This window comes from Ischnura elegans, chromosome 10, assembly GCF_921293095.1.
Source record: "Ischnura elegans chromosome 10, ioIscEleg1.1, whole genome shotgun sequence".
Classification (NCBI taxonomy): domain Eukaryota; kingdom Metazoa; phylum Arthropoda; class Insecta; order Odonata; family Coenagrionidae; genus Ischnura; species Ischnura elegans.
Window position 1 is genome coordinate 84164403 of NC_060255.1, and position 20945 is coordinate 84185347.

Consider the following 20945-nt stretch of genomic DNA (forward strand, 5'->3'; position numbering starts at 1 on the left):
ATTGGATAAACATAATTAAATGGATGCTATTGACCTTATGAAAACAATATGATTTTGCAGGAAGACCAACTACTTGGGGATGTATTATTTAGTATAATGTATGCATAGAAATGTATCCAAGGAATATCAATCCAATTAAATCTTTCTGTATATAAAAAATTCTTCGATAAAGTTGGAAATCAATGGTGCAATAAGAAATCAAATGGAATTTTTTAAAATGTATATTTAGTCAGCTGTAACCCAACCACTGAACAAATGGTGGTGATGTCGCCTATCAATGGATTTTATACATAGACATAAATATCAAGACAAATAACATTTCGTACCAAACCTAAAGTTCCCTGAAATAAGCTTGCTAAATTAACCCGTGGGTTGCTGCAATTCACAATTTTAGCTGCCAGCCAGTGAAAAAGAGACACCCTGTGCGGGGGGCACTCCCGGCCATGAGGGGTAATCTGGTAGAGTTAAGCCCCTTAGCAATCCTTTCAGTGAGGAAAAGTGCCCAAGTGCAAGATATGCAGGTAGCAATAAAAATTTCAGGTAAATAATGCAGTCAGCCTGCAAAACATAAAAATGTTCCAGGATTCTATGGGTTAAACTTTAAATAGCATTCTGAGGAAAAGGCTTAAGGGAAACCATCAGCTAATTCTACAACGCCCTGAGAAAAAGATACAAGAAATGGCAGTTTTAATTGATAACTTTTTATTTCGTCAAGAAAATAATTTTTTTCAACTTTCCAAGATTCACAGAAAACTCACCAAATATAACAGAAAAAAATTTCAAGCCGCTTACTTTCCAATACATGACCAAAATCCAACACATTTTCCTGCAAATTAATTCCAACTTAAAATTTGGCTACCATCTTACCATGTGATACTGATATCACTCTTTTGGAGTAGCTTCTGTCAGTGTGTTTTCTGAGTCACTTGAGCAGTTTTACCGCAGCTACTACAAAGTTTTCCTCGACAGTGAACATATTATTTAATTATAAGCCCTCGTGTGCCAGAACTCTTGCTTGGGTTTATCTACAACCTTCCCAGAGTTTTGCAGATTCAAAATTGCAGTGTGAGCAGTTCCCTAAAGAAGTCCCACAAGAGCAGTCCCACAAGAACAGTCAAATTTGATCCTCCATTGCAGACATCTTTTCAGTTCAGTATAATCAAATCTTGAGGACCCACCAATTAGTTGATAGTATATTGTTAAGTTTGCAACTGAGAAGCAAGCTATGAACTATTATTTTTCCTTAAAAGGACAGAGTTGATGAAATTGATATATTTTTTTTTCATTTCCACAGAGTTTCACTCCAACCCAGATGTTTGAAAATCAATGTATTGAGCAACCAAGACTTACTAGGGAGTCAAAATCAACTTAGATACAATCATCATAAAAGAATCTTTCAGGAAAATGTAAAAACCCCATGCACAAATAATTGATTTGACTTGAGTTGGGACGATTGACTAGGAACCAAATATTGCTTTTATATTTTCATTTAAAAATGGCAATTTTTCAAAAACATGAAAAACCAGATATGCAAAGAAAGAATTAATATAACTCTACAGATTCTTCAAACGCACAGTAACAAAATTCACGAGTCAACCAGGATGTGAGTAACATTAATTATTCCTGTTAGGTATTTAGACTACTTCTGAGCGAAAAAAAATAAAATCATACTTTAGAAACTGAATTTTTTCAGATACTTTAAGATCTTGATCAGAGTTTTGGTCACTGCGAATATATTATAAAATGCTGAACATACACAAATCATAGAAGATGAATATTCAAGCGAAATATTTTAAATATTTTTGAAGTTTTCACCAAAACTTGAGAAAGAAAAAGGATCATATGCATACAACATGAAACTCAGCAACATTTCACAATATATAATATTTCAATCTTTTGCCGATTCATAGCTTTCATAACATGCAATAAAATTTAAGTACATAGGTATATGCATACACAATCACAAAAATAGACAAAATTACATTTATTATCTTTTATGTAATTGCCCTTATATTTTTTTCTTTAATTTTTAGGTTACATTAATGTATAGAGCAACATAATTCATTTGAAAAGTGGTTATATTCTGCATACAAATTAAATTGATATTTGCTGCCGTAAACTAGATAACACAACATTGTAGCATATAATGTAACCCTTAAGATTAAAAATACCTTCAAATTAACACATGAGTTAATATTTAAGGCACGTAAATGATAAAACAGCAAATTTCATGACTTCCTTGCCGTAAAAATAAAATTCAATGTAAATGAGAGCAATCAAAAGATTGAATAACAAATAGTGATATGCTTACTTTAAAACTTGAGATACTACAATAACCGCTGCTTGATTTGGATCAATGGTTAAAGATAAAAAAATAAATCTCCTGAATTGACAAATTATTTACAATTTGTACATTTCCTTGAAAATCATGAAAAATTTCCAAGAAATCAAAAAATGCATTAAGTTTGCACACAGGCACATTTGGATAAACTCAATGGCAAATATTTTCACTACAATCTAGTGAGGTAATACTGATGAAAGTCAAAATGCAACTATGCACAAAACAATAAGCAAAAAATGTTAAGATTTATCACATTTCAAAGGTGGGAAATTCATAAGTCAGACTGTATAGAGACAACCCAAATTGCTAAGACTATGGATTATGCTGGTGATTCCAACATAGCAGTGAATGCTTTGTGATAAATAAATTGATGCCATGGTGTTTTCCAGGCTTCAACCACATTGTCTGAAATCTAATGACAAGTTTTTCTGGAAGTCCTGCCAGCTTCTTTAGGTCGCAAGAGACCTCAAGAAACTTCTGACATGAAGAGGAAGTGGAAGCCCAAAAAAAATTTTTTTTAATTACCACACCTCGCACAAAATCAATTAAATAAATTACTTTAGAAGGCTATCCATAGAGAATTGATGGAATTCTTAGCAATTTTAAGGCTAGTCTAGAAACATAAACATCATACGGTGCAAAGTTTCTCTACCTGTAAGCAACTAACTAGCATGATCCAGCAAGTTAGCTTAGGGGATTAGTACTAACTCTTAAACTATTCTTCCAGATCATCTTAGATGAAAGATTAATCTTCCTGTAAAAAATGCATACGACTACACTTGTCAGAGAGCAATCACATACACAAAATTTAAAAAATGGAAAAGATCCAATCACATAATAAATGACCATTGTTTTGAGCAATCACTCTATGCACTGTAATATCGCAGATCGGTTGAATTTAAAATTCATCCACGAGGGAGCCCGAAAGTCATTGATGTTGGCATTACTAAGGTTTCTCTGGGTTTGATTTTGCTGTCTACCCTTGTCCTTCTTGTCTTCATCTCCTACAACAAGATATAAGAAAAATTATATTCCATGTTGCATTGGAAGAAAACATACTATGTACAGTCTAGATGTTACATAGAGATCTCAGAATACTTCCTATTCCGAGTATTTATATTTAAAAATGTGCTATATTTATAAAGAATTCTTCTTTTTTCTCACAAATTGCACAATTCGTACCCAATTGACACAAGGAAAAGAGAATAGCCACAGATAAAGTAATAATCTGACTTCAGCTGAGTGAGGAACTCACCAGTCTATGTCAAAGATTTATAATATTTCCCATGAAATATGCCATAATCCTTGAAAAACACAATAACCCTCACAATTTTCAAGAGAAAACTCAACAAGTGTTTGCATAATAAAGTCTGCCATTATGTGGAGAAGTTTTTCCAAGACAAATTATAACATTGTCCTCAGCCATTTTATCATGATATTCTTTTATTGTACTTTGTTTTAGCAAAAGGGTAAATGAAGCCATTTTATTCAATATTGCTTTTTGTTTTTTCATGCCCACTCTGTGCATTTTGTTTTATGTTTTCAGCACCAAATTCTTGCATTATTTGTTATAAAATTATTATGACCACGCTCTTTGTCTTCATTGTCAAATCTAAGTGCAACTTCGAAAGGGCCCCATGCAATGTGTGTAAGGTTATATAATGGTCTGCCACTAAATATAAAAAAGGAAGAAAGATTTTCGGTGTTCAAACCAAAAGTTAGCTCTTATCTTCAAGATAAATGTTTTTACTCAGTGAATGAATATCTGGCATCTACACATTGATCGTATTTGTGTACAGTGTAACCTCGATATAACGACACCCCACGGTGCAGTAATAAACATTCGCTATAGCGAATTGTCGCTTTACCGGAGGTGGAGCAAATAATAGCCAATATAACTGTTGTGAACAGATAAACAGGAACAGGAGTGGTGCGGCGACAGATAAACATTATCCGATAAACGTAAGCATAAATCCAGGCGAAAGGCGATGTTTTTTTGCATCACTAAATATCCTTACTCAAATAACGACTAACTATTCAAACAATTTATAAGCGCCGCACTGAATAAAAATCATGCAAAGCATTGTTTCGTCAATCATTATATTTATCGAACGACAGTTTACCACATAAATTTGAGACTGAGCACTCCATTAACTTCATTTCTAACACATCGATAGCAATTACAGAGTTTAAGGAGTCTTGATGAAAGTCTTCCGGCGGTGAAACCCACGCTATGGCGAGAGCCAACACCGAAAGGGTCTCGTAAAAACGAATTTTTTAACACGCTTATTATAGGGTCAATTGACGGTGCATCGGCTATCTCTCGTAATAGCGGGGGTATCGCTATAGCCCATACTCGCTTTAACGAGGTTCCACTGTACAGTGGCCATGCCATGCCACTCCACGTGACGTCACAGGGACCTAGTTTCTATACGAGAGGATAGGAGTTATACATCGTCTGAGGTTACCAATGCATGCATGAGGCGCAGAGCTCAGGGAAACATGTCTTAATAATCACTTATTAAAACTGGCTAAGGTCGGAAATTTTTCTTCATTTGATAAGGTATTAATAATCCTTATTTAAGCCAAGCGCTACCAGCCAGCAGGGTACTCAGCTACCCGCTAGCAGCCTGCGTCGTATCAGCGCTCAAAGCCTCGCCCCAAGGTCACCTCTCAGGGCGGCAGCGAAAACCAGAAATATGCCTCACGGAAAGATTTCCCGGCATTCATACTTACGCGTCGCGTTTTCGCGCACTTGAAAATTTTCACTTTTCATTTAATCGCGAAAAATAGATGTCGTCATTTAAAAATCTAAAAGCGTGAAATACGTACTACAGGAGTAATAATCTTTCGATTTAGGCAATAAAAAAATAATAGGAAACCACCCTATTCGTTCACATTTATTAAAAGAGAATTTTCTGCACATTTTTTGTACCAATTACGTACTTATGGATTATTTTTAGGTCTGCATATTTGAAAGAGTAAAAATAATACAACCTCAAAATAGTTTGAGCGAAAATCACAACACACTATTTTCTTCAATTTAATTTATATCATACTTGCGCTCAGGAACAAGGTTACCTATATTACAGCCAACAACTGCTTATCATCATTATCATGCGTCAGCCATTCAAAGATTGATTTGACACAGCTCTGTACTCAACTCTCCTATCTGCCAACCTATTCACATTAATGTATTTCTCATCTTTTACACCCCTAATAACCTGTCCTATGTAACTCATCAATGACCATAGTTCGCCTTTCTTCCAGTTCACTTGTCATCATCAGTGAAATGTTCGAGTTTGCAAAAAGAAAGCTTAATGCTTTGGAGGGGTTCTGGGTTCTGCTTGCTTCTGCTTCATCTTGAATTTACGGGCTCAAGCTTTCGCCTCTGCTGCAGGTGGCATCTTCAGGGTTATGACTTCCTTCGGAGCTCATCAAGGATTTAAAAGCCAACATCCTCTCTCCCTTGTGTGCTCTCATGTTCCTACTCAGGGTCATTGTTCCACTCTTTGTCTCTCTTCAGATGAAGGAATTTCATTACTTGTTTCTCTACATTGTATGTCATGGTGGTTAAATTCTTGACGAACTTCAAAGGAGGTCATTTTCCTGAATATATCAATGCTGCCTGCAATGGAGGCAAAAGCTCAAGCCTCTGAAAGCAAGATACAGCAGAACCTGGAAGTCTGCCAGGTCATGGACCACTGCAAAACCCTGACTGAAATTAATGCTTTATGCTGTAAAACTTGGGCAATAAAATAAATTTTAAAAATAATAATAATAAATAATAATAATTTATAAATTAAAATGGCAGACATAGGAAAAGTTAATTTTCTGTACTGGACACACAATTATAAAACCAGCCCAAAACCTGCATGAGAAAATATTTGAGAACATTAACATGTTGGTCACAGTGACTGGCCATGAAAGTTGCCGATATGCCATCTGGCCAAGTGACCGGCCCTGGAGTAACTAAATCCCAGAGGATTCCTGAAACCTCAGGTGACCAGGACCAATTGTTATGGCATGGATTGTGACCAAAGTGGTCATTATGAGATAGTAAAATTCATGTTAGATTCATCAGTAATTACACTTCTGAGTCATGAACCCATGCTATGTGACTGATATACACACCAATTGCACCACAAGAAAATTTCCACATCATCGTGGCTGTCAACTTGTTAACAGAAAAATGTATTGTTACAGTATATCTGATATGGAATCAGAAATTCAGAACAATAAAAAACATAAGATACAAATCCCACTGAATAACTATAATTACCATTGAATAGCTGTCTTCTTAAACCATTCTTAGCATGAGATTTTGAATTATCCTGACGGCGGCCATTTCTTTGAGTTGGAGAGTTATTCGGAACCTTGTGCTGACGATTAGCCTGAGACTCCATAACTTCATTCTAGATTCGGGGAAAAAATATGCAGCAATTAATAAATAATTTTACACTCTATAATTTTTATTTTTCAGCCATAACATCACAGGGATTATATTTATTTGAATAATGGCAATAAGCAATTATTTCAACCTGGGTCTAAAGAAAGCAAATTAACTCTTTTCTCTTGATACACTGAAAATACATTCATAATAAACGAGATTAAATAATTTCATTCACATAACATATGAAGGGAACACCAGTGAAATGATCTTACGATCAATTTTAGCTGCCTATTCAAAGGCTTTGATTGAAACACCAATTTTTTAGCTCAGTTATAATCAACAGAGCAACAAAGTTTACCTGTTAAGGGTTTATGTAGTACTACTCAAAGAAGAATACAAAATAAGATTTCAAATAAAAGATTTAATCAGTAATCATTCAAACTGGTCGAGCTTGAAACTGAACCTGCGATGAGTTGGTAGAAATTTTAAGCTTTTTTTTAGCATGAAACACGATGTAGATAAAATATTAATGACATGGAATGATATAATGTAATCCTGTGATATTTGAATAACTAGAGGGACACTCGCTCAGAGCTTCAAACTGAAGGTATGTATGGCTGAATGAGGCTAAAATTTACCCTGGACCAAGCCACAGGGATCGAATCTCACACTTTCACTGCAGGTAGGCAGGTGCCTTTCACTGAACTTCTTCAGAGTAAGATGATTTCTTGGGCTCTTTACGGAATTTTTGAGGCCAAAAGCACCATTCAAACTTCAGACACTCTTTCACCCGTGGCCAAGCTACCTTTCCTACCCTTCAAATTATGGTGTATTGGAGGAAGACCCGAAGATGGAGAAAATTCAGGAAAAGTGAGGGCCAAATATGACTCAAATGTTTTTAAGTCTAGGCATCAAATAAAAATCTTGAAATACCAAAAGTCCGCACAAATAGCAGGAAGCTAGCGGTCACATTCAAGAAAAAATGTATATCCTTTGCATATAATTTAATCATTGGGGGCCTTGATCAGTAGCCCAGACCTTTCCTGATTCATTCAGCCAACCACATGTCTAAAGAGCCCGTCACTATCTGACAAAGGATAAAGGCTTTGTAATTGAGGTTTGAATGGTCATCACTGGCATGGGTACACCTTTCTATTTGCTGGTTTCCATTCTTGTATAGCAACAAAGTTTGGATAGCCACTTTCAGTCTGTACATAAATTAGTATCCTTTATGAAGGCATGCCACTCTTAGGTCAAATTCTGTCAAGGGAAATTCCAGCACGTCACATCATCTTCCTCTATTCACCATTTAAGGCAGAGACTATACAATACATGCTACTTGCCCGCCCTGAGTGTCATTTGCACTAGTTCCTGTATGGTTAAGAGCAAGTGAATTGTTAGACCCTGCCTGACTGGAAGAGAAAGTGCTATGTATGAAGAAAAAGCTGAACATGAATGGATCGGTAAAGGAAAAATGTGAAGAATAGTTGACATAAGAGTTAGATATGACATTTCAAAGTTATCTTAAGGATTATCTAATATGTCAGCACTCGGGTGACCCATGCAAATCCCTCTTAGGGTATCCCAGCAGCAAGTATTGTCTTTGAATGTGCAGTGAAAAGAAGAAGATTGAGTGGAATGCTTTAATTCCTCTGGTTGTAAATCAACCTAATAATGATATTTAAACAGAAAGGAAATAAATTTCTCAAGGACCAATAATGGCAATACAAAATGTGTTCAGATACTTTTTCTCCCTAAGTACACTTATATCACGTTCCATCCAACATTGCTTGATATCAGCGATCTTACAAGAACTGGTCAGTTAATATGGCTATGCCTTTACTCAACGTCCATCTTTTACATATGCTATAACCAAGATTAACCTTTTCCCTACTTAAGACGAAAATATGTGTCTGGACGTTTCTTGACCCGGGAGACGAAAGCAGCAAACTTTCGTCAGAGATTTTCCTTTGCAGGTGAATGAATGCTGAATATGTATGTTTCCTAGCTCTCCCCCTTTTATTTGCGGGTGTGCGATGTCTTTGTTTTGGGAACCAACACCACTGAGGGGCTTAGGCTTTACCCTAAATCCGGGAGCAGGTACCCAGACCCCTTGTCTTATGTTACCCCTCTTAGCGGTAAGGGACTGTGGTCATTCAATTTTTTAACCAGACTTTTGCAAAATAAATATTTGTTCCTTTCTCAAAACTATAAACTAAGAATTGAATTCTTTGTCTTTTCAGCAGCATTTACAATTTTTTAAACGAAATTCTACGATAAATATTAACTTATATCTCGATTTCAGTATAAACATCAACATGGAAATTGTTGCTGCATTAATATTGATGGTAGAGCTTCATTCAAAATTTGACAATTCTCAGAATAAAATGAGGAATTCAATTTGAAGTCTGCAATTTACGTTCACGCAACAATTATCCATATTGGTAATTCATATAAACACAGCATGATTGACCGCAAACCAATGCTGCTGGTAGGGTTATAAACCCCAAAAGGAGGGAGCTCAACTACCCTCTGACTCCGTGGTAATGCGGAGTCCCCGCTAGGAAGGGTCAAAAGAGGTTGGTGCTGAGAGTGTGTGATTATCCGCGACATCCTTCTTAATGAATGTCCTTTAAAGATGCTCCATAAAGAAGAATCTCTAGGGGCTCAGTACAGCAGTCATGCTAAGGCGAGAACTCCACCATCTCATAAAAACTGTCTTGCTGTGAGTTGCAAATGTGAGGTAACCCTAACCACAGGCACTGGATAATTCACTGGATTATTTTTCTGACATAATTATCGACATACTTAACATAGGAGTTTCCAATGACTTAAAAATAACATTGCCTAGCATGAATATACACACGACCTATGGGACAGTCTGAATATAGAAAATGATCAAGTTAGTACTTTGAGAAACAAAGATGTACCTGTAAGGCCATTGCAAATAACTGCTGTTGCTGCTTCTTTGACTTGTTTGCTGTCGGTTCAGTATCACTCATTGACTTATTGCGTCGCCTAGAGGAGTCAGAGGACTTTTGTTGCTTATCACTGATCCATCGCTTTAATCTCCTGAAATTAAAACAATCATTAAGAAAAGCTGTCCCCACATTTATTTTGGGCCTTTCATTAATCAGGTAACAAACAAATGCCATAAAGAAGGATTAACGCTATTTAATGTTTGGAAAGGAAATTGCTTAGCTTTTCCTTTCCAAACATTAAATATGGAATTCTACAAAGTGAAGGCCTCAACATTTGAATTCATTAACACTATTCCTTTCAGTAAAGGTGGAAAGTATTTGATTTTGGGCTAAGAACGTAAGATGATTCCAAGGATATGGGAGATATGTTTTCAGCATGCACGCTTACATATTAACGAACACAATTTTACTAGATTTTATAAGCGAGTAAAACATGTGACACCATAAAGATGTTATCTTATTTCCTGTGATACAAAATATGTATTCATTCATAATGACCTAAATTTTTTTCTCCTACTTAATGGCAATGATAGTTTGGCATTAAGAATTAGATTGGCTTATTCGCTTTTGTTTCATTATGGTCCATTGCAATAGGGTTTGAAAAACAGAGACAACCAATCTTATCCATTTTTGAATCCATCGCCTACTTCATGGTCTTCTGTATGCATTTTATGAGGTTTGTTGTCATAAACACAAATGAGCAATTCTTTCTGTCAAAGATTGGATCTCTCTAAATGACTTAATGAACTAAAACTTAAATGACATCACTAATTCACAAAAAGTTGGAGGTAACTTATGCATTTTTTCATTTTTAAGCTATAAGAAAATGGCTCAACGAGGAAGACTCTTTCTTGCAATAACTTACCTATCCCATTCATCTATCAAATGAAAGAATACAAAAAATAGAAAGAGCACATTTGGAACATATAGTTAGGACTTAGGACGTGGGACAAATAGCTATGGTTTAAGGGAAAAGTTGAAATCGAGAATTTGAAAAATAAATGAAGATTTTCTTACGTATAAGGGTATATTGGTAGGAAAACAAATATAAATTTTCAACTAGTACACAACTCAAATGACAGACAGTTGAATTCACCTGATCAACTAAGTATTCAAAGCTAAATTTTTCTGCAATTTTCAGCAAAATATTTTTGCCTACAAGATACTTGTTTCTTGCAGGTTTATGGCATCATGCCACTGTTTGTTCATAGTAGCAGGTAATGCTGCTGTGTGCATGAATAATCAATGTCAAAAAATTAGAAATTAAATATTCATTCAAAATAACTAAAATGATAGATAAGAAATAGCCTTGACAATATGAGTTGAAATTCCAAAATATTGTAACTGAAAATACAGATCATTGGTTGTGATGGCATGAATTTCATGAACAAAATTTCTATTTTCCACACTGCCACAGCAAGATTTTCTATCAGTGTCATTAATTTTTTAGTCACACCATACACAGTAGTTTACTTTTTTCTATTCATTTTGTTACCAAAAAAAGGACAGTAAATGTGGTAACTTTCTTTTAAACATAATCAGAACAAAAAAATAAACCTCTTTCATAAGTGAAAAGTTTACTAACCAGGGTTTGCTCGAGACATTTGCTCAAAAATCTGTTCTGTGGGCAAATCCGCTAGCTGAGTGAATGAGCTAGCATATTTTCTTTTGTTTTCCAGTCCCATTATGCTGAATATCGCAGCTTTTCCTTCACCTCCATTCCTTCCCCATCCCTTAACTTACCCAATATTTATATACAGTAAGCCTTCGACATAGGAACAAGATGTGTTACAAGACCTTGTTCATGAGTTGAAGTTATTCGTGCGTTAAAAACCTAAGCAAGGCGACGTAAAGTGAAGTTATCCTGTAGAATGCAACACAGCATTACAACTTTGCGTTAACCCTTTCCTGCTGGCACCTACTATTGGAAAACGTTTTCCATGCTACGAGTAATATGAGAATATTTTAAAACTCTCTGTACAGACCTCTTTTTTAGGGCAGAGTTACCCTGGTATTTCGTTCCTCAGATTTGGGACCCAACTCAACTTAAAGGCCTGTCCCTTACCCCAGCCACTGACTTGTCTAGACCCTCTAACCCTATATTGGCACAAATCCACAGTCAACTTATTGCATTAGCAGTGTATTTTTCAACCAAATATTGTATTTGATTTTCAATAATTTACTCTTCTAAAGGAATTACCAACATTTTTTTAAGCATTGTGGAATTTTAAACAGATTTCTAGTGTTAATAATGACAAAGTTAGAGAACATAAGGAACTAAGACCGGAGAGCACTCTAAAATAACAGAATAAATAATAACATATATTGTTTGTTCTACATAAATTATGAATAATACAAGTTATTTAAGTGAAAGCTTGGGTTATCTGCGTTTTCTGATTATTCATGCTGTCTCTCCCCATCAATCGCCTAGATAATTGGGAGTTTGCTGTACTTTGTTAACACTGTGCCCAAAAAGCAAATTCCTCTACACCACACCGCATTGCGTATGAAGGACGTCAAATTTGAAATTACACACACGCTTCAATTTTTTAATGTTAAAATCTCTGAAAGTTCGTAAGTCGAATATTGGTAAGTAGAGGACTTACTGTACAGTATAGCTAAGGGGCATTATTTTCGTTAATAAAAGTAACTCATTAAAAAACTCACCCAAGGTAAAGATTAGACAATAGGCATTGTATTTTGTATGTTCTAATTGGTAATCAATGTATTGTAAAAGTGTTTTCCCTTGAATTAGTGGGAGAACATAAAAATAAATACATAAATAGCTGTGGATTCACGACTCACTTCATAAATGGCACCACCATGAAGAATGAATTTGGCCCCACCCCCATCTTAACTTTCGGTGTCATATCCTTCTTGTTAGATGGAAGATCAGCAACTGGAAACCATTCTACCTTTTTAATTTCATTTCTTGTTCGTGGTTGAAATACAGTATCTTTAGGCACACCAGCAATTATGTAGAGTCGAATCAACTGTTCATTCACAGTGGATTCAATGTATTCATTTTTGTCCATTAAAGAACTAATGTCAAAGCCAGTCTCCTCCAAAACCTGAAAATTATTAAAATAGTTTTTGAGTGGAGTGCATCTACACAACAAACATAATGATAATTTAATTGAGCTAAAAACACTGCTACTTCTACCTTGGATTCACCGTAAAGCCACTTCAGACTTTTTATGAAAATTCTCAAATAATTCCTAGAGTAAAGTAAAATTTACATGGGAAACTTGAGAAAGAATATGACAAGTCTCCTCCATCAGAAGTAACTATGTAGTCTTCAGGGAGGTTTGCATGTGTGAGTGGCTTATACATTGGTGCACATGGGGGTAGATCACAGAAATCAATTTTTTTGGGTAAACTTATCCCAATGAAAAAAGTCGTGGAGTTGACCCAAAGTTAGTACCAAAAAATCTGAGGTCTCTAAATTAACCCTCATTGGTGAAAGTTTAGGGACAGTCAGACACAGGGGTTGAAAACCGATTTAAACATGAATAAGTGGTCATTCTGAATACATTCAGTTTAGCCATGTTTTAGTGGGATAAATAATTCATCCATTGGAGTATAAGTGACCATTACACAACAAATTGATTATTTTGAACATTTCAGTGGGCAGGCTAGTTACATCTCCTAGCCGCCAGCCAGGAATGGACCATCTTTCATGTTGCTTCTTTTGCCAATGATCTATAACTCAATAGCTAAAAAATTTATTGGCAAAAGCAAAATAATTGCCTGAAATTTATTTTTTGTCATAATTTATGTTTCTTTCCATCAATCAAACATTTTAATAAATTGTGATTTCAGGTCTAGGTAAACAAACTCATTGTAGACATTTGATTATTTATATTTAAAATAATATTTTGTAATTGTTGTTCCCTATCAATAGTTTAGCAATTAAGTATTACATCATCAACAGATGCATGAAACATGAATTTTGCTCCATTTTCAGCAAGCAGCAGGAGATTTGAGCAGCCTCCAGGATGTCATGTCATGCTTGTTGAGGTTGCCCACCCATACATTCAAAGTAGTCTATTTGTGACTTAAAATTAAAAGATATGTCCAAACGGACAAAGTTTATGCCCTACAATAGCGCAACTTCGCTACTTGACTCATAGGCAGATCTAAGGGGGGGGGGGGGGGGGGGGGGAGAAAGGGCAACGAAGCACGTGCCCCCCCTAGACTCTTAAAAAATATGCAAGATTTTTAATACAGTCCCATTTTCATTGCATTTGTTTTGTATTACGAGGAATCCTTGTGCTCCCCCCCCCCCTCCTCCCTCCTGGAACAAAATCCTGGATACGGCCTTGCTTGTAGTCCCCCCACCAGAAAGAAATTCTGGATCCACCCCTGACTTGATTGTTCATGCATATTATACTTTTCAGCCCCTCCCCCATAAAAGATCTAGGGTAAATCTAGAAGCCTTAAAACATTTTTTTTTTGCTCAAAGACCTGTTTTAAATGTGAATCAGTTAGGCGCAAGGAGAAAAACCAGGATGGGGCTTTACTGATTAATATTACAATAAGGAAAATTTCATCAATTAATGGTAAAATAAGCAATTGAAAATGACAAATATCATACAGAAATTTCACATTTTTTCCAAAATTCCAGTATAGGGATGGAGACCACTTTCACAACTACCATTGACTTACACCATTCCCCATGCAACATTGAGAGCAGTATTAATAGGGTGGTTTCCTATTATTTCTTTTATTGCTTTTAGATTTTTAAATGACGATATCTACTTTTCGCGATTAAATGAAAAGTGAAAATTTTCAAGCACGCGAAAACACGACGGCTAAGTATGAATGCTGGGAAAACTCCGTGTGACATCGTTCTGCTTCCCGCTGCCGCAAGTGAGGTGACCTTGGGGCGAGGCTTTTAGTCGCTGATACGATGCAGGATGCTAGCAGGTAGCAGAGTACCCTGCTAGCTGGTAGCGCTTGACTTAAATAGGGATTATTAATACCTCATCAAAGGAAGAAAACTTTCCGACCTCAGCCAGTTTAAATAGGTGATTATAAAGACATATTTCCCTGAGCTCTGTGCCTCATGCATGCATTGGTAATCTCAGACGATGTAAAACTCCTATCTACTCGTATAGAAACTAGGTTCCTGTGACGTCACATGGAGTGGCATCGCATGGGCACCAATCTGGCCTTTTTCAAATGTGGATAAAATTGACCATTGCCATTCGTCTAAACCAGTATTTCTAAAACCAAATAATTTGTATATTATGAATACCCTAATGGTGGGTAACGAATCGCAATCAATGCCTTTCGTTTTCTTTGATGAAGGAAACTACACTATTAAAAAAAGAGAGCCAGAGAGGGCTGATAGTTTTTTATTTTCTGGCAAGGAGGCATCACGAGAATTATGCTTGGAACTCAAATGATACTTTTTTTCTGAAACTACACAGGGAGCATGTTTGAAAAGGATAACAGATATTTTATAAAATATCTCTTGCCATTGTCCTATCCTATGCAGGCCCGTGCTGAGCTGCCTGGACGTATACCGGTGCACCCTCCAGCCTGGAAATCTTTGGCACCCTCCAGTTCCCAAACTGACAAATTTAACAGTCAGAATACCAACATTGAGCAGTTAACTTGATTTCAATCCAGTCTCATTTAACATCATAATTACACAACACCGTTTGGAGTACACAAAATAATTATTAAATTTAACATATGTAATTCAATCTGGTAAGATTCAATTCAATATCAGGAGGGTAAAGATTAAAATTTATTTATTATATTCCACATCCCGACCCCTCCGTAGTCCTCCCCCTGCATAGTGCTGATGCCCTCTGGCCATGGCCATCCCCCGCCGTAAGAAGGGGTCCAGCATGGGCCTAATCCTACGTGAATTTCAATTGAAGAAATTAAAATTTCCAACCATGATTTTAACTACATTTGAGCAAGAAATTCTTTCCAGAAAAATACTTAAAACCAAATATTATAAGTTGGTAATACAATTGCCTCCACTCTCCACCATATTGGACCTCCTCGATCTCTTTATTGAGAAAAATCCTGATACAAATTACCTTAGATTAAAATCCAGCCTTGAACCAGTTCATGATTTCCACTCTGGCAGGGCAGTGGTAGAGTTATAACTAATCAATACTAATACAAGTTCAAATTCTTGAGCTGCATTTCTTTTATTAACCAAAGGCTACAAGGAAGGCAGCCACGACATTTTTCCCATCATTTCTTAATGTTTTGAGAAAATAAGGGCTTCAATTGGACCGATATCATCGTTCTCATAAAAATCCAAGCAAATAATATTACGTCGATGTTTACTATCAGGCCGGTCTGCCATGAGAGGCCGTGTTATTAAAGATAATTTGGAAAACAATAACGAATGTGAGAATCAGAGAAATTTTTTACCTTCTCATGGTTTTTTGCACCTAAAAAATACCTGCCATTTGCCTATAAAAAATTACTGTCTCTCGAGCCAATCATCATAATAAATAAAAGTTAAAGATCCACTATTTCTCTGACCATTTCCCGTTCTCAGGTAAACCTTGCCATTCCACAAGCACTCCTACTTTCATATTAAACAACATTTAAGTAAACTTTTCAATTACATTTAAATGGTACTGCAAATGAAAACATTTACCTCTCGAATAGCACAATGTGATGGATCTTCATCTTCATTGATTTTGCCTTTCGGGAATCCCCAAGATGCTTTGGCCCAATAACTTTGAACTAATAGCACTTGAGATAAGTCTTTATTTAACAGGATGGCACCGTACGTGGGCACATTCAGTTTGTATTCTCTCCATTGCGCCAAAACAGAATCCAAATCCTTCACATGTGGATTCAATGTTGGGATATGCTGAAATTAGAGAAAAGTACGTTTGGAAGGTAAATATTCTACAGAGTGTAGATTTTTACATCACGTTGAATGATTATTAGAATATAACTTCGTCATCATACCTGGAAAATATGCGTGCAAAACTCCTTCATTCCACAGGGTTTGCAAGTTTTTGGATCAGTAGTACAGTAGAAATCTAAATAGAACCAATGAGCTAGTTCTACTTGAAAACAAAGCCTGACGATATCTTTCCTTTCTTCTTCAGGGACGTTAATGATGAAACGACTACAAGAATAGAGCCAATTGTGAAAAAGTCATGGCGATTAAAACTTTAGCTATTTTGAAATGGCAATGAATTTCTGCAAAATCCCAAACCTGCTTAAATCGTCCAATATCTCGACGGGTAAACAATGTTCTTTACCACTGATCTCCATTTTATAAACCTCAGTCGTCTTGGATCACAAACAATAAATATAAAAACCCAGAATATTGAGAAGGCCGTATATTCAACGTTTCTGCGAAACCATGCATCGATTCACAAATAATAACATTCGAAATACATTATATATTTACATTCAGCAATCTCTTCTCCCATCTTCATCTACGTAAACAACTGAAATACGATTGAGTTACAATTTCACCCTGAAGAGGGCATCTTCTTCAGTGCAAAGAAGTAAATATGCAAACAAGGATGTAAGATGGGAAATTATATCGCTATACACTAGAGTCCTCTGGATGGCAGTTCTCTACACTACTCCCTCATTTAGTTTGTATTGTATTATCAACAATCCAGAGGACTAGTGAGTGGTCAACAATGCAGTAAATTTTACTGTTCCCGAAAAATATGTTTCTTTCTGCCGAAATTCCCTTTAATGTAAACATTTAACGGATTATCCAAAATGTTGTGGTTCCAACATCCATATACTCCTCCAAATACCTGACGTGATTCATTAAAATGCTCTTTGATTGGAGTCCTCGCCACATTGGTGCAAGGGTGCTGGAAGTGGGAATCCGTCAGAGAGTTTCTTATCTTTCTGTGATAGAATATCATAATTATGGCAATTCTAATATTTCCATTCAGTGCTGTCATAATGAGTGATTACTCGTGAGGGAATAACGTGTGGTATGCATTTCCGGCAATCTCTTGTCCGTTACTGTGCAGATTTTCTGTCGTCTTTTATATATTAGAATGTCATAGTCATACACCATTGTGGATAAGTATGCCGTTGTTGCCGGTGCTTAGGGTGTATGAGTATTAAGTGATTTTATGCACGATCGTTTTCCTGTGAAGGTCGACGCTGGCTTACCATCCGTGTGACATTTAGTCTGCCCCTAAAATGACCTTCGAGAAACTGCATTATATACCAATTGCTGTTTTTATTCTTTTTCCCACGACGTTTCTTGGCACGTACGTATATCTTATTTCAATGGATTAATTAATTGTGAAGATGAGTTTAGCGTTTTGAATTAAGTTCATCTTTCTCTGAAATGGTTTAGCTCATTCCATTTTATCCCGCTTAGTCTTTAAATTGTAGCTCTCTAAGCGTATTCCGTGCTTCCCATGAGACTACTTTGCAGTAGTTGACTGATTTCTATGATTTATCTACCCTAGCTACATTGCTGCAGTTTTGCAAGGCCATGTCGAGCCTAATTTCCCGTACATCAGTGATGCAGCAACATATTCCCCGGAGAGTTGTGTATTTGGTCAGCTGATCAACATGGGCTCAATTTTATGTAAGTGGACTTAGTTATGTTGATAATTCACTTTATACCTAAGAAAAGAGTTGTTGATTTCCATTAATCCGATTGTTAATGTTTTAAATTTGTTATAATTAACATTATATGCTTCATCATTGTCAATTTGCATTAATTTATATAATATCCCGGCTTAAATTACTGGCACATGCATTTACAATAAAAGGTAAGCATTTGAATACGTTATCGTTGTTATTCTAACATATGAAGTGCTCTCAGTTTAGAATTTCGGTTATTTATACTTGAGAAGTTTCGTATGTGGGAATATGTAGTAGTTTGCAATGGAGTCATTGATTGCGTGTACATTTGTTGGCCAATATGTTAACTTCCTTCCGTGAATATTAATGATCTCTCGTGGAGCTGTAGCATTAAGTAACGCACAGACTATCTGTACTGGCATAGAAACCTTGTTATCCTAGAACCATTCGAGTTCCATTCCAAACCTCTCTCATATTAACTATAGTAAAACCAGTATTGTCTTCTTCACCTTATATTCTTTCTCTAGCATCAGCTTCACCATCGTATCCTGTGCACAGAATTTTATTAGTTTAACCTCAGGGGATTTCTCACATTTTCGATCTTAGTCTCTGAAAATATGCTAGAGGTTCGCATTGTTTTTTTTTAATCAGCTAGGTTGTTTTACATATTGGGGTTTCACAATAGGACTAATCACAATAATAATGCAATGTAGGTATTTATTTTCTCACAAGTGAACCCATTATGGTACCTACCGACTCAGATTTTGACAAAACTTACTACATTTCATTCCTGCCATAAAATTTAATAAAGCAGGCAGGTGTGTTATTAAAAAAAAATTTCATTTTTGCAAAATGGTTATCCACGTGCAAAAACTGGACAAAAAAATGACTCTCTACGCATTCTAAACAAGGTATGCACGTCTAGGCTTCGCATCTAAAGGCCTGTTTACACGATACATTAATACGTACAAGTTAATGTACTGTCGTATCCCGCTCGTCTTCGAACGAGATATTAGCGACAATACGAACGTCTCTCGAATGGAAGGATCAGGTGGCGGGAATAAAAAGGAGTCACTCTGAATAAAAAGCAGTGACTTTATTCCCTCTTCATCCCTGGCCACTTATGATACAATTTCGATTCGATCGATACGATTCATTCCTTGGTGGCCGCCCACGGGTGAATCATGTATTTCTCGCAGAATTTCTTCCTTCCTCTCCTTGCTCATCTGCTCACGAGTCTCGACCTCCGATGACTCGTTCTCTGAGGCTTCTATCGCCCATATGCGACTTTGAGTTTAGCTTCCCTTTCTTGTATATGATTTCATAATCATACTCCTCCATCTTAATTCGCCATCGCATTAACCTCGAACTTGGATCCTTCACATTAAAAATCCAAGTCAACGGCTTGTGATCAGTTATTATTGTAAACTTTCTGCCGTATAAGTATGGCCGAAAGTATTGTGTTCCCCAAACAATAGCTAGTAACTCCTTCTCAATGGTGGAGTAGTTTTTCTCGGCCTTGTTTAATGCTCTCGATGCATATGCAATCGGCAGGTCTTTTCCCGGCGTACCTTGTGATAAAATGGCTCCTAATGCCTTATTGCTGGCATCCGTAGTCAATAGGAAAGGGCGAGAGAAATCCGGATACTGCAATATCGGTTCCGTCATCAAAATTCCCTTTAAATTCTGGAAAGCTTCTTCTTGCTCTCCTTCCCACTCGAACTCCGCGTTCTTTTTCAGCAACTCATGCAAGGGCCTCGCAATTTGACTGAAATTGTGGATGAATCACCTGTAGTAACCGGCTAATCCCAGAAAACTCTGCAACTGCTTAGTATTTTTCGGCCGTGGAAACTTATGAATCATTTCCACCTTTCCTGGATCGGGTTTCACGCCCTCTTCCGAAATTACGTGCCCCAGATAATTAACTTCAGTTCTTAAAAACTCACATTTCTCAGGCTGCAATTTAAGCCCATATTCCCTCAATCTCCCAAAGACTTCTTTTAACCTGTCATTATGGGAGTGAAAATCATTGCCAAAGATCACAATATCGTCCAAATACACGAAGCATCGTAAGCCTTGCAAGCCACTTAGGACGGTGTTCATTAATCTTTGAAAAGTAGCAGGCGCTCCCTTTAATCCGAACGGCATCCTCTTAAACTGATAGTGACCTTGAAACGTACTGAAATCCGTCTTGTGTTGATCATCTTTTGCCATAGGGATTTGGTGGTAACCACTAGCAAGGTCCAATGTACTAAAATACCTGGCCTTTCCCAATTGATCCAATATTTCCGTAATGAGGGGCAACGGAAATGCATCTCCCACCGTCACATCATTTAATTTGCGGTAATCCACCACAATTCTCCATTTCTGCTTGTCGGAGGCATCCTCCTTCTTAGGAATTACCAGAATAGGTGAATTCCAGGCGCTCTTACTGGGTTCAATTATTCCATCTCGCAGCATGCCTTGTATTTGCCAGCTTACCTCCCTTTTGTGCACTTCGGGGATGCGATAAGGGCGTGTATTAATGGCATTATTTCCTTCTCGCGATGGTGTAGGAATTTCATGGGCCACTGCCGTAGTAGCGGTTAGTTTATCGCCCGGCAAGAAAAATACATCACTGTAATTCTGACATAAATCCAAAAAGTCTTCCGATTCCCTTCCACAA

General features: G+C 36.6%; 2 protein-coding genes across 5 annotated transcripts in view; one reads left to right on the forward strand and one right to left on the reverse strand.

Annotated features, from left to right (window-relative positions):
* Positions 1–679: 679 nt before the first annotated feature.
* LOC124166686 (m7GpppN-mRNA hydrolase) lies at positions 680–17168 on the reverse strand. The gene is made up of 7 exons (XM_046544332.1): positions 16923–17168; positions 16670–16832; positions 16350–16568; positions 12521–12786; positions 9665–9806; positions 6624–6756; positions 680–3345 (listed from the first exon to the last, which is right to left on the reverse strand). Exons 1-7 carry the CDS (start codon positions 16979–16981, stop codon positions 3203–3205), a joined length of 1125 nt encoding a protein of 374 aa, XP_046400288.1. The 5' UTR covers positions 16982–17168; the 3' UTR covers positions 680–3202.
* A 185-nt stretch (positions 17169–17353) lies between these two features.
* The window catches only part of LOC124167105 (DNA damage-regulated autophagy modulator protein 2), a 39496-nt gene continuing 35904 nt past the window's right edge, over positions 17354–20945 (forward strand). For 3 of the 4 annotated variants that reach the window (XR_006866612.1, XR_006866611.1, XM_046544897.1), the window contains exons 1-2: positions 17354–17955; positions 18160–18281. Coding sequence is in view for 2 of the 4 variants with exons in the window: in XM_046544897.1 (XP_046400853.1) it covers positions 17885–17955; positions 18160–18281 (193 nt within the window). In the remaining 2 variants the exon portion in view is untranslated. The remainder of the gene's footprint in view (positions 17956–18159; positions 18282–20945) is intronic. The other variant, XM_046544898.1, reaches the window with a different exon arrangement.

Bases quoted from the DNA above. Each gene is read 5' to 3' on its own strand.
- LOC124166686 (XM_046544332.1), bottom strand. From the start codon at position 16,981: ATGGAGATCAGTGGTAAAGAACATTGTTTACCCGTCGAGATATTGGAC. The intron at 16,569-16,669 runs GTATGATGACGA...CTCTAATTTCAG, and splicing joins TTTGCACGCATATTTTCCAG to CATATCCCAACATTGAATCC. The intron at 3,346-6,623 runs GTAATTATAGTT...ATCTTGTTGTAG, and splicing joins AAGAAGACAGCTATTCAATG to GAGATGAAGACAAGAAGGAC.